Source organism: Aspergillus campestris (genome assembly GCF_002847485.1).
Source record: "Aspergillus campestris IBT 28561 chromosome Unknown P168scaffold_4, whole genome shotgun sequence".
In the NCBI taxonomy this organism is placed as follows: domain Eukaryota; kingdom Fungi; phylum Ascomycota; class Eurotiomycetes; order Eurotiales; family Aspergillaceae; genus Aspergillus; species Aspergillus campestris.
Genome location: NW_020194339.1, coordinates 1,223,701 through 1,234,835, shown reverse-complemented (window position 1 = coordinate 1,234,835; position 11,135 = coordinate 1,223,701). Strand labels below are relative to the sequence as shown.

Here is an 11,135-nt window from a genome sequence, read left to right as displayed (position 1 = left end):
GAAAAGAAAAAAAGAACCGGAGGAGTAGGGATCCATCATGGCCGACGCCGGAATATCAGTCCCTTCTCCCTCCAGCGTCCTCAACGTGTCTACCTCGTCCGCTTTGATTTCAACCTCCGCATCACCCCTCTCGTCCCTCTTGCCCCTCGCGCCCGCCATAACCGCGAGTCTTTCCGGCCTCTCGGGTTTTTCCAATTCCCATCTCCCACCCCCACCGGTATCGCCGCCAAAACCGACCAGTATGGTGGGGTGGATCGGTTGGGTGTTTTCCCTTCTTTTCCAGGGCATTCCAAGCCTCTTATACTGGATCATCACCTTTTCTACCATCACCCTTCCCACATGGCTCTTCACCCTGTTTTCCATGAGCTTGACCTTCACCATGAATTTCACCACCCTGTAAGTTCATGGAGCAGCTGCCCTTGCTTTCTATATGATTGCTGACCAATGGGCGATCCGATCAGTCTGCTCATCGTGCTGGCCGTGGTGTCGACTTTCATCTGGTTCGTTCGGTACCGGTTTCTCAATATGTACAGCCGCCTGCCTCCCGAGCCCCAGCGGAAGGAGCCGCAGCTCGATCTGTTCCCGGATACCCAGGAGGGGGACTCGAAACCGGGTCTGGCCAATTATCTCGATGAATTCCTCAGCGCCATCAAGGTCTTTGGCTACCTGGAACGGCCGGTGTTCCACGAACTGACCCGGACCATGCAGACGAGGAAACTGATCGCCGGCGAAACGCTATTGCTCGAGGAGGAGAAGGGATTCTGTCTGGTCGTAGACGGGCTCGTTCAGATCTTTGTCAAGTCCATCCGAGAAGGAAAGTCGGATGGAGAGGAGGACATGGACCGCGCTGGCGCGGAATCTGCGGACGAGGACGACCACCTCGCGGGGAAACAGCGCTACCAGCTGCTCACCGAGGTCAAAAACGGTGCCTCCATGTCCTCCCTGTTCTCCATCCTTTCTCTCTTCACGGAGGATATCCAGTTACGGGCTGCGGAAACCCCCGCTTCCAGGGCCCCCAGCGTAGGTCCGAGCAGCACCGCGAGGCCATCCACCCCGGCCCCGGTCAGCCCTCGAGAGTTCTTAGACAGCGCCTCCCCTAATCCCTTGAGAGATCCAAACGACCTCGCCTCCCCCATGGCTAGTAATGAGGAGTTCCTGCCCTCCGTGCCGCCATTAAACCTCGAGGGCAGCCAGAGCATCCCGAGTCCCCAGGCGGAGCAGCAAGAATCCAAGCAGCGGCCGGGTAAGAAGCACCAGAAGTCAGTCCATCCGGACATCGTGGCACGGGCCATGGTAGATACCACGATTGCGATCATCCCTGCCAGCGCCTTTCGGCGTCTGACACGGGTCTACCCCAGAGCGACAGCGCATATCGTCCAAGTGATCCTGACGCGTCTGCAACGAGTGACCTTTGCGACGGCCCACTCCTATCTTGGCCTCATGAACGAGGTTCTGGGCATTGAGCGGCAGATGAACAAGTTTACCACGTACGACCTCCCCAATGAAATGAGGGGGGGCGCCTTGGACCGGCTCAAGGGCAAGTTCATCAAGGAGCGGGACCGCCTCGGCCCCGAGGAGATCACCAAAGGTATCGCGTTGCACAACCCTTCCATGGGGAGGAGACGTCGCTCGAGCAGCTTTCTACGAAAGGAAGCCGTCCTGCAAGCGAGGATGGCCAACGCAAATCGCCCATCTTCCGTGGCCGGTTCGGACTATGTGGGAAGTGACCGAGAAGGGCCCGGGCCCAGTCCCGGAGACCTCCTTTCGACCATTCAGCTTTCGAGGTTCGGCCCTAGATACGACCTTTTGACCCCGAAGTTACAGAGTCCGCTGGCCGAAAAAGAGCAACCGCCGCTAGTCACGGCCCGCCTTCCCTTCCAGCGCAAGGAGTCTTTTGACGAAGACTCCCTCTTCCGAGAGTCCATCCTGGAGTGTATAATGAACGGGATTGGTCTCACAACAACCACTGGTGAGATGTTGCGCAAGGGCAGTCTCGTGTCGGGCGATGCATCTCCCAGGCTGCTATCCTATGATTCTCGGCTCCAGAAGGCGGTGTTTAGCAACAACGCATTTGGTTTCATGGACCCTTATGAAGGGTCCAACGATGGTGACTCGGAATCGGCGATGTCGATGTCCGTTACCAGTGTCGGCGGCACGCCACCGATTGGCAACCTGAAGGACGAGATTCGGAATGACATCGAGGTGGTTTACTTTCCCCAGGGCTCCGTCCTTGTTGAACAAGGCGAGCGCCATCCCGGTTTGTACTACGTCATCGATGGATTCCTCGACGTGGGTGTACCCGTGGTCGACAAGGAGGACGATCTCCTGGGCGCATCCAAGACGGCCAATCCACAGGAAGAGCGCTTCACGCCACTGAGGCAGTCTACCAGGGGGGCTTCCTCCCGCGCTCCGAGCCTGGGGGCTGGCGGCGGTGACTCCAGACGCAAGAAGCAATCTCGCAAGTCGCTGTACATGATCAAGCCCGGTGGCATTCAAGGCTACGTGGGAGCGACCGCTTCCTACCGCTCCCACACCGACGTCGTGGCCAAGACTGACGTGTACGTCGGGTTCCTGCCGCGGGCCTCCTTGGAGAGGATTGCGGAACGGTATCCCATCGTCCTGTTGACGCTGGCTAAGCGCCTGACGGATCTCCTACCCAGGTTGCTTTTGCACATCGACTTTGCCCTGGAATGGGTGCAGGTCTCTGCGGGCCAGGTAATCTACCAGCAAGGCGACGAAAGCGACGCAATCTATCTTGTCCTCAACGGGCGTCTAAGGTCATTCATCGAAGGCCAGGGCGGGAAGATGACCGTCCTTGGCGAATATGGCCAGGGAGAAAGCGTTGGCGAGCTCGAGGTCATGACCGAGTCCACTCGACCGGCCGCTCTGCACGCCATCCGGGACACCGAATTGGCCAAATTTCCCAGGTCTCTCTTTAATAGCCTGGCACAGGAGCATCCCGGGATCACCATCCAGGTCTCGAAGCTTATCGCGCAACGCATGCGAGATCTGGTCGAGCGCCCAATCACCGAGAACAGCGCCGAATATGGCAACACAGGCACCGTCAAGACAGCAACCTCAACGGTCAATCTGCGTACCGTCGGCATCTTGCCTGTGACAGCTGGGGTGCCTGTCGTCGAGTTTGGCCATCGGTTACTGAACGCCCTTCATCAGATCGGCGTCACGAATGGCGTGACATCCCTCAACCAGGCCGCCATCCTGAACCACTTGGGTCGCCACGCATTCAGCAAGATGGGTAAATTGAAGCTGTCCCAGTATCTGGCAGACCTGGAGGAGAAGTACGGGATGCTGTTGTACATCGCAGACACCAACGTCAACTCCCCGTGGACGCAGACTTGTATCAAGCAGGCTGACTGCCTTCTCCTTGTCGGTCTCGCCGAGTCGTCCCCGGCCATCGGAGAGTACGAACGATTCCTTCTCGGAATGAAGACAACCGCCCGGAAAGAGCTCGTCTTGTTGCATGCGGAGCGCTACTGCTCTCCTGGCCTAACGCGGCGGTGGCTGAAGAACCGAGTCTGGATCAACGGAGGCCATCATCACATCCAAATGCCATTCCGACTGACGGAAGAGCCTTCCCACCCGCAGACGACAAAACGTTTTGGGGCGGTTCTGAAGCAGAGGGTCCAAGTCATCCAGGCGGAAATCCAGAAGTACACCTCGCGACGGATCCACCAGTCGCCCCTCTACTCCGCTGAGACACCGTTCAAAGGAGACTTCCACCGCCTTGCGCGTCGACTCTGTGGCCGGTCCGTCGGCCTCGTCCTTGGAGGCGGCGGAGCCCGGGGCATCGCCCAAGTGGGGGTCATCAAGGCCCTCGAGGAGGCTGGAATTCCGATCGACATCATCGGTGGCACCTCTATCGGGTCGTTCATCGGAGCCCTGTACGCGCGGGATGCCGACGTGGTCCCCATGTTCGGCCGTGCCAAGAAGTTCGCCGGCCGCATGGGTAGTATCTGGCGCTTCGCGCTCGACCTGACATACCCGACAGCCTCGTACACGACAGGCCACGAGTTCAACCGCGGCATCTTCAAAACCTTCGGCGACAGCCAAATCGAAGACTTCTGGCTCGAGTTCTACTGCAACACGACCAACATCAGCAAATCGCGCGCCGAGTTCCACTCCTCAGGCTACGTCTGGCGCTACGTGCGGGCCTCCATGACACTAGCGGGCCTAATCCCACCAATCTGCGACGAAGGCAGCATGCTCCTCGACGGCGGCTACATCGACAACCTCACAGTCGCCTACATGAAGGGCCTCGGCGCAGACGTAGTCTTCGCCGTAGACGTAGGCTCCATCGACGACAACACCCCGCAAGCATACGGCGACTCCCTCTCAGGCGCATGGTCCGTCCTCAACCGCTGGAACCCGTTCTCATCGGTTCCCAACCCACCCACGCTGTCGGAAATCCAGGCGCGACTCGCGTATGTCTCGTCCATCGACAACCTAGAGCGCGCCAAGAACATGCCCGGCTGTCTGTACATGCGGCCGCCGATCGACCCCTACGGCACACTCGACTTTGGCAAGTTCGACGAAATCTACCAGGTCGGGTACGAATTTGGAAAACAGTATCTAGAGAAGCTGCGCAGCGAGGGTTCGCTGCCTCTGCCGGAGGAGACGGAGGAGAAGAAGAAGCTGCAGCGGACGATGGCGCCGCGGCGGGCTAGTATATAAACAACTTATCTGGTTCTTGTCTTGGGTTCTGACATGGATCTTGGCTTGGATCATATGCTTACGATTATGACTAGATGCGACGAGCTTCAATCATGAAAAATATAGAAATGTACATAAATATTGCATCGCGCTTCACTTTCCTAAATACATTATATCAAATCCGATCCTATGAGCGCTCCTAGGGAGCTATTAGGGCATTAGGTACACAATATCGATCGAACGGATCGTATGTAAAGGGTAGATAGACAAGCTTGCCAATATAACTGTTCCAATATAACGTTTCCGCCTCTTGGTTATTTCTCTTGTCAGTGCTCGTTGCAGTCAACCAAGCCACAACCATATTAACAAATCCATTCAATCATTTCCTTCCCAGAAAGAAAAATCAGCCACGCTGACAACCAACATTGATAGATCATCCAACCAAATCCAGAAGAAGAGCAGGAGGACCGAATCCCCATCATAACACACTCTCCCCATTCACATCCATCTCACACGTAGACGTCCAAACTACCTAAATAGTACCTCGGTAGGTAGATACCTAGGTAGGTATGTAGTCAACAAAGTGAATGGTTATTAAACATTACTCGACCCGAGCGGCGCATCAGGCGGGCCGCCATGGGCACCACCAGAGTACTTCTCCCTGGAGGGCGAACGGTTCTCGCGACGGTCAGCCCAGAGGTTGAGGACTTCGAGGAACATGGCGAAGAAGGTGAAGATGCTGTATACCACTTGTTAGTTTCTTCCTTTTCCTTATATTCTGTGTTTCTCTAGGGGCCTCATGGTTGGATGTTGGGGAGGGAACGTACAAAGTCAAGAAGATGAACGACTCGTTGGCCTTCTTTTTGGCGCAGCTGTGGTGGGGCGGCGCGTTGAGGAAGCAGTCGTCGCGGTTGTAGTCTTGGGCGGCGAAGATGAAGGCTGTGAGCCATCTTTTTATATCAAGGTTAGTATCGTGTGTATACATGGTGGGATTGGATTGAATGGTGGGTAGGTGCGTACAGATAAGAGAAGACCACATCAATCAAGAGAACATATTTGCTGAGTCGATTAGGCATGAAAGGCGAGACGAAGGCCGGGAGGAAGAAGACGATGGACATTGTCGCCTGAATCCTGTTAGACATCTATATTCGAAGTGTGATTGAAGGAACGAGACATACAATAACCTCGGTATATTTCAACAGCAAGCCCCTCGGACCCTTGTGGATATAGTAGGACGTAAGGCCCAGCACGATCGCCGCGCTAGACCACTGCATCGCACGGCAGAGGAGCTGGAAGGGCTTGGTGAGGGAGCTGGGAAACATGGTGGCTGTTTTTCTTTCTTCAACTCCTTTCGGTATCTATGCTGGGGGGTTGGCAATGAAGAGGCGTTCAACGTGGTGTGAAACAGACCAGAATCGAAAGAAGAGAAGAAAATACAGTATAAGGGCCAGAAGGTTTGTCGCGACAAGGTTAGGGTTTATATAGGAGGATGGAAGTGGCCGATTTTGCCGTCTGCCCTTTGCGTCAGAGGGGTTGGACGGAATTATCAATGATATGAAATCAATGCGATTCTCTATTGCCATTGGGTGGTTTGCTTGGATCTACTTCTACAGCTGTTGTTCCCCGGATACGTCATGGAGGGTGAGGTCGGTTTGGTGCCGGCGTAGGGCTGGCTGGCTCGGTCTAAGTTCAGGATTGACCCACGGGAGATCCAGATTCCAGTTTTCATCAATCCAGTTATCATTCTGTCATTGTTGATGGTTTGGTAGTCAGATGATGGGGGTCTGTTCTCTGTTGGGGTTTGTAAGACGGTGCTCTCGGTGCTATATGTAAAAGTTATTCGAGGAGGTGATATATAGTAGGAGAAAGAGGTAACAATCAGACAATAGAAATTCAACCATAAAGAAAAGAAAACAAGAAAGAGGATATACAGACAATCAGCCCAAGAAACACACGATCAATATGCTGATTGGCGAGTTGCAACGATCCATTCGGCATGCTGCGGAAGCTGTGGGCAGACAGATGCGTTGGTCGAGGCCACTCATCCCACGGGTGAGCCCGATGGAACCAATCTTTGTTACATCATTCTGATTGTCTAGATATTTATCTCAATGTTCATTGCTCAGGTGGGTGCATTTACGTGGTGAATTCCAAACATTGTGAGAGTAAGATAAATGCGGGATAGGGTTTGGAGGCGTCACTGGCTTAGTCTCTGTTGTCTATCAAGGTTTATGTGATGAACTAAGATCCACAGGATTAACCATGTTTTTACCACGACAGATCCGCTCAACGATGCACTTTAATTGAGCCAATTATTATCATCTGTGATGGCGATCAATTTGGGGATATCGTCTGACCTCTATACGATGTTATAGCTATAGTTGTGGCTGCCGCAGATCAAAGCTAACCCTAAAGCTTCAACAGTCGACCACGTTATGTGACTTGGCTTTCTATCTACTCAGAACTTTGGAAAGTATCATGTTTACCAATATAGGGTTTATCCGATCATAATCATCAGCATTTCAAATAGGAGCCAATTCGATAGATCTCAACTCTTACCTCCCATAAAACAGTACCAATATCAACATAAACCCAAGACCAACCAAGTAGACCTCCCAACCACAATAAACACGGATACCTCACTGCCAATAACTATATTGATATCCACTGATGATTTCATCCCTCGTCACCTGTCACAGACAAAGAATCGAGAAAAAAACAATACCCCACCTCCATCCGAGCATCCCGAGCCCACAATGACATTCTTATTACCCTTCCTATCTCTATCTCCAAAGTAGTTAGTCGCCTTTTACGAGATTGTCCTACCTAAACCATGCCCCACCCCCCATTGTTGGATGGATACTCTTTGTCTGGTCCTGTCGGTGTCACGACTGCCCCACTGACTATAAACTATATCTGAATGGGTTGCTTGCTTGCTTGCTTGCTTGGCGGTCTAGTATGTTTGTCCTATGATATATAGGAAGATTTTAGAACATGTGGGTGGCGTCTTGTTTTATGGTTCAGGTTAAAGGGAGGCTTGAGGTCTTTACAATAAAGAACTTGTGTGTCTACGAATATATCCTAGAGGAGTTCGTGTCCATAGTACAGAATATATAGATCGTTAAACGGGTCGAGATAGATGTGCCAAAAGACTTCTTAGAAGAAAAGAAGGAAGGGAATATATAGGTACGATAACAGCGCTACATTTGATAATGATAGTGGTTAAGGTAGTAGTAAGATAAGCTAAGATAGATATCTAATCGCAATCACTCATAATATAACAAACGAACCCTTTTCCTGACGCCCGACGCCTCGACATTCGCCCACCTTCACACTGACAAGGACGCTCGCATTCGATAGAAAAATCAGCGACCACGACAGTGACTACTGTCTAGGCTTACGTAGTTGCCAGTTATAATCAAGAACCTCGTCATTCACCACGAGGTAGCATTTCCCAGCTCGTGTTCCTAGGTATTGTCAGCACGAGATGTAAGTGTAGAGAGGATATGTAAGGATAGGTCATACCTTCAAATATTCGCTACCCTTCTCCATATACTCCTGCCGCGAGACAGACGACTTGGCCAGCTCCGGCCCAGACGCCCACTGCGCTGCTCCCTTCCACGCATCGAAGACGGGGTCAGCAGCGCGACGCACGGACAGCTCGGCGTCGATGGGCAGGAGACCGCGGAAGTCGTTCCGGAATCGTTCGTCAAAGTTCTTGAAAAGCGTGTTGCCGCCGGTGAAGAAGACGTCGCGGAGGAGTTTCGCCTGGTCGTCGGGGTTGCCGAAGCGGTGGTTGACGATGTCGGCGGCTATCTCCACGAGGCCTGATTGGTCCACGCCGGCGATAGAGGGCTTGAATACCACCTCCGGCACGCGGATGCGCTCGACGTTGAGGTGGAGCTGGTGGGCCTCGCGCTGGCTCTCTGGGTCGAACGGCCAGGGACCGCGGAGGAAGACGTGGATCAGGCTCTTGGTCCAGTCGGACTGCGCGGCGAGCGTGTGGTTCTCTGTGAATTCGGGATCGTGCTCCAGGAGCTCCTTCTCGACGTTGTCGAGCACGGCGCCGAGATCTTCCTCTTCTTCGTCGTCGCTCTGGTCGCCGGTAGCCACGGTTCGGTACACGCCCCAGTCTTCATCGTTCGCGCCGAAGTCGTCATCGTCGCCGCCTCTTCGGCGTTTCTTGGGTCCGTCTGCGGCGAGATTGGCTAGCGTTTTCATCCGCATCTGGCTGGCGAGGGACTTCCGGTTACCCAGATCCGCCTTCATCCTGTCACGCTCCTTGATCTTCTGCAGGATATTCTAATGCAGAGTTAGAACCTATTTCGGTCAAATTCTGTCGGGGATGGGACCTTACCTGTCGAGCCACCCTTCTCTCCTCAATCCACTCCTCAAAATTGTTCTCCCTCTTCTCCCGGTCAAGTCGTTCTTCTTCCTCCCGGCGGGCCTTCTCACGTTCCTTTTCGGCCTTCGCGCGTTGGCGTGCCTCGACGTTGGACTTCATGAGTCGCTGGTGGCGCTTCTCTTTCAAGCCGGCCTCGTCCAATTCCTCGTCAGGGATGTCCAACATGGGGAACGACATCTCCTCCTGAGGCTCTTCATTCTCCTCGATTCCGAGGTCCCGGTTTCTAGACCGTTTGATGGACCGTTCAAGGTCCCGGACGAGCCGATCGAGGTGTGCTTCGTCTTTCAGATCCTCCGCATCCAAGATCCGCTTCGCCTCTTTCTTAGTCTCTGACTGAAGACCCCGCTGGAGGTCTTTCCAGTATTCCAACTCCTGCTCCTTTTTCATAAGCTTGTCCAGTCTCATCTTGGCGGCCTGTTCCTGCAGCCGGCGTCCACTCTCCTTCTTTCTCTCCGCGATGCGCGCAAGTTCCTCCTCGGTCTTTTCCTGCACCACATGTTCCGTGTATGGGTATTGGATGACGTGATCGCGATCTTCGAGACCTGTCCAATCGAGGTAGTGGCTGAGCTCTGTGTCATAGTCCGTGGATACGTAGCAGTGCTCTCGGACGAGCCCTTCCATCTGATTCTCGGTAAGCCTTGCGGGGAACGTCGGGTATTTCAGCTTCATCAGCTTCAGCAAGTATTCAGACGCGTTCATTCCACCCCAGTTGAGCCGCGAGCAGTTCGACAACAGGGCCTTGTTGTTAAGGACGGGAATAACATGGGTCGATGTATGCGACGATGAAACAATCAATCCATCCGTCCCACGATTGTACCGGTAGGAGAAGAGCGAATCGATCCCGTAGGCAACGGAAGGCGCGGAGTAGCATTCGAAAAGGATTTCGTTCATCACTAAGTATATCAGCAAGACGATCCCCATCGCAATCAAGATGTAACCTACTTCGTCGCGGGTAGTTCAAGTTCGCGATCGGTTCTGTCATCACGATGGGCCGGTCAACGCCTCCGTCTGTCCCGTCTACCCCCAGCTTGAGAAATAGATAATCAAGCACCCCTTCCATAACATCCCAATTTCCCACCACACTCGTGCCAGGGTCAAAGGCGTAACGCAATTGACCCCGTGTCGTAGCATCGACGTAGGCGTCATATCCGATGAACTGACACGCCTTGTTGAGCTTCCGGTCGCGATACCGGCTCATAACCGGAGGGATGACGAAGCGGGGGTCCTTGTCGAACGACCATCCAGCTTTCACGAGACTAGAGCCTTACGGACAGGGAATGTCAGTGGGAGACAAAGTCTTGTTCAGGAGGATATGGACTTACCATTGTCAATGACTATGGCGCTGGAGTCGGGGTTCGATCTGCTTCGCTCGAACCCATCGGCTTGCGGGGAAAGATACCCCCTGAAAGGAGGATCTCGTGCTGGATAAGTCTTCGGAGGCGGCTTCGCGGCGCTCTTCTCGGTGGCATTGATCGAACGGCGACCGGGGAAGAGCGTCTGCACCGAATTGATAGTCATGGCGGAGGGCGTTCGAAGTGACTAGCAACTCAGGAGCTTCTGCGAGAGCGAATCACCTCATTGCAAGTTGTCGCGAGCAATGGGTGGGGTGACAGAGGACGAGTTATTGTAAAAGGATGGATTTCCGAGCCAAAACAGCCAAAACACGCAAGTGAAAGGGGAGGCGGTGGACTGAAGTTAAGATGCGCAACCAGCTTTTGAACGCCGCAAAGCGCAGGAGGCAACTTCCGCAGTGGCTTGTTGATGTGCCAAGCTCTGTTTCTTTGTCACTGGTAAAGCATCTAAAGAAGCATTTTCTTCAACAACGGCAAGATGGCCGAGCGGTCCAAGGCGCTAGGTTCAGGTTTACCTGACCATCACAGTTCTCTCCAGAACTTCCTAGTCACGCAAGTGGCGTGGGTTCGAATCCCACTCTTGTCATATCTTTTTTTCCTCCACTCTACTACTTCCCTCTACGCCTTCTCTCCCCTTCTTCTTTTGATCTTCCATATCCCCTGTTTGCTCTATTTCTCCCCTCATCCACTCATGATTCATTGACAGA

The 11,135-nt window shown here is 53.6% G+C and overlaps 3 protein-coding genes and 1 non-coding gene across 4 annotated transcripts; 2 read left to right on the top strand and 2 right to left on the bottom strand.

The window, feature by feature from the left end:
• Positions 1 to 37: 37 nt before the first annotated feature.
• Positions 38 to 4,692, top strand: nte1 (lysophospholipase; the record flags this gene model as incomplete). Its single annotated transcript, XM_024835880.1, has 2 exons — positions 38 to 396; positions 462 to 4,692. The coding sequence occupies 2 exons, from the start codon at positions 38 to 40 to the stop codon at positions 4,690 to 4,692; spliced, it is 4,590 nt and encodes a 1,529-aa protein (XP_024694334.1).
• A 133-nt stretch (positions 4,693 to 4,825) lies between these two features.
• P168DRAFT_326065 (uncharacterized protein) lies at positions 4,826 to 6,086 on the bottom strand. The gene is made up of 4 exons (XM_024841079.1): positions 5,850 to 6,086; positions 5,692 to 5,795; positions 5,499 to 5,621; positions 4,826 to 5,410 (listed from the first exon to the last, which is right to left on the bottom strand). Exons 1-4 carry the CDS (start codon positions 5,991 to 5,993, stop codon positions 5,266 to 5,268), a joined length of 516 nt encoding a protein of 171 aa, XP_024694333.1. The 5' UTR covers positions 5,994 to 6,086; the 3' UTR covers positions 4,826 to 5,265.
• A 1,806-nt stretch (positions 6,087 to 7,892) lies between these two features.
• P168DRAFT_250596 (actin-related protein ARP5) lies at positions 7,893 to 10,776 on the bottom strand. Its single transcript, XM_024834225.1, has 5 exons — positions 10,399 to 10,776; positions 10,019 to 10,339; positions 9,029 to 9,969; positions 8,197 to 8,973; positions 7,893 to 8,138 (listed from the first exon to the last, which is right to left on the bottom strand). The coding sequence occupies exons 1-5, from the start codon at positions 10,592 to 10,594 to the stop codon at positions 8,106 to 8,108; spliced, it is 2,268 nt and encodes a 755-aa protein (XP_024694332.1). The 5' UTR covers positions 10,595 to 10,776; the 3' UTR covers positions 7,893 to 8,105.
• Positions 10,777 to 10,900: 124 nt separating this feature from the next.
• On the top strand, positions 10,901 to 11,014 carry P168DRAFT_t81. The gene has a single exon. It is a non-coding gene; the product is annotated as a tRNA-Leu (tRNA).
• Positions 11,015 to 11,135: the final 121 nt, after the last annotated feature.

Coding starts and splice junctions, on each gene's coding strand:
- P168DRAFT_326065 (XM_024841079.1), bottom strand. CDS start 5,993: ATGTTTCCCAGCTCCCTCACCAAGCCCTTCCAGCTCCTCTGCCGTGCG. Junction 5,796..5,849: donor TGAAATATACCGAGGTTATT/GTATGTCTCGTT, acceptor AACAGGATTCAG/GCGACAATGTCCATCGTCTT. Junction 5,411..5,498: donor TCGTTCATCTTCTTGACTTT/GTACGTTCCCTC, acceptor AGTGGTATACAG/CATCTTCACCTTCTTCGCCA.
- P168DRAFT_250596 (XM_024834225.1), bottom strand. CDS start 10,594: ATGACTATCAATTCGGTGCAGACGCTCTTCCCCGGTCGCCGTTCGATC. Junction 10,340..10,398: donor CGCCATAGTCATTGACAATG/GTAAGTCCATAT, acceptor CCTGTCCGTAAG/GCTCTAGTCTCGTGAAAGCT. Junction 8,139..8,196: donor AGGGTAGCGAATATTTGAAG/GTATGACCTATC, acceptor GACAATACCTAG/GAACACGAGCTGGGAAATGC.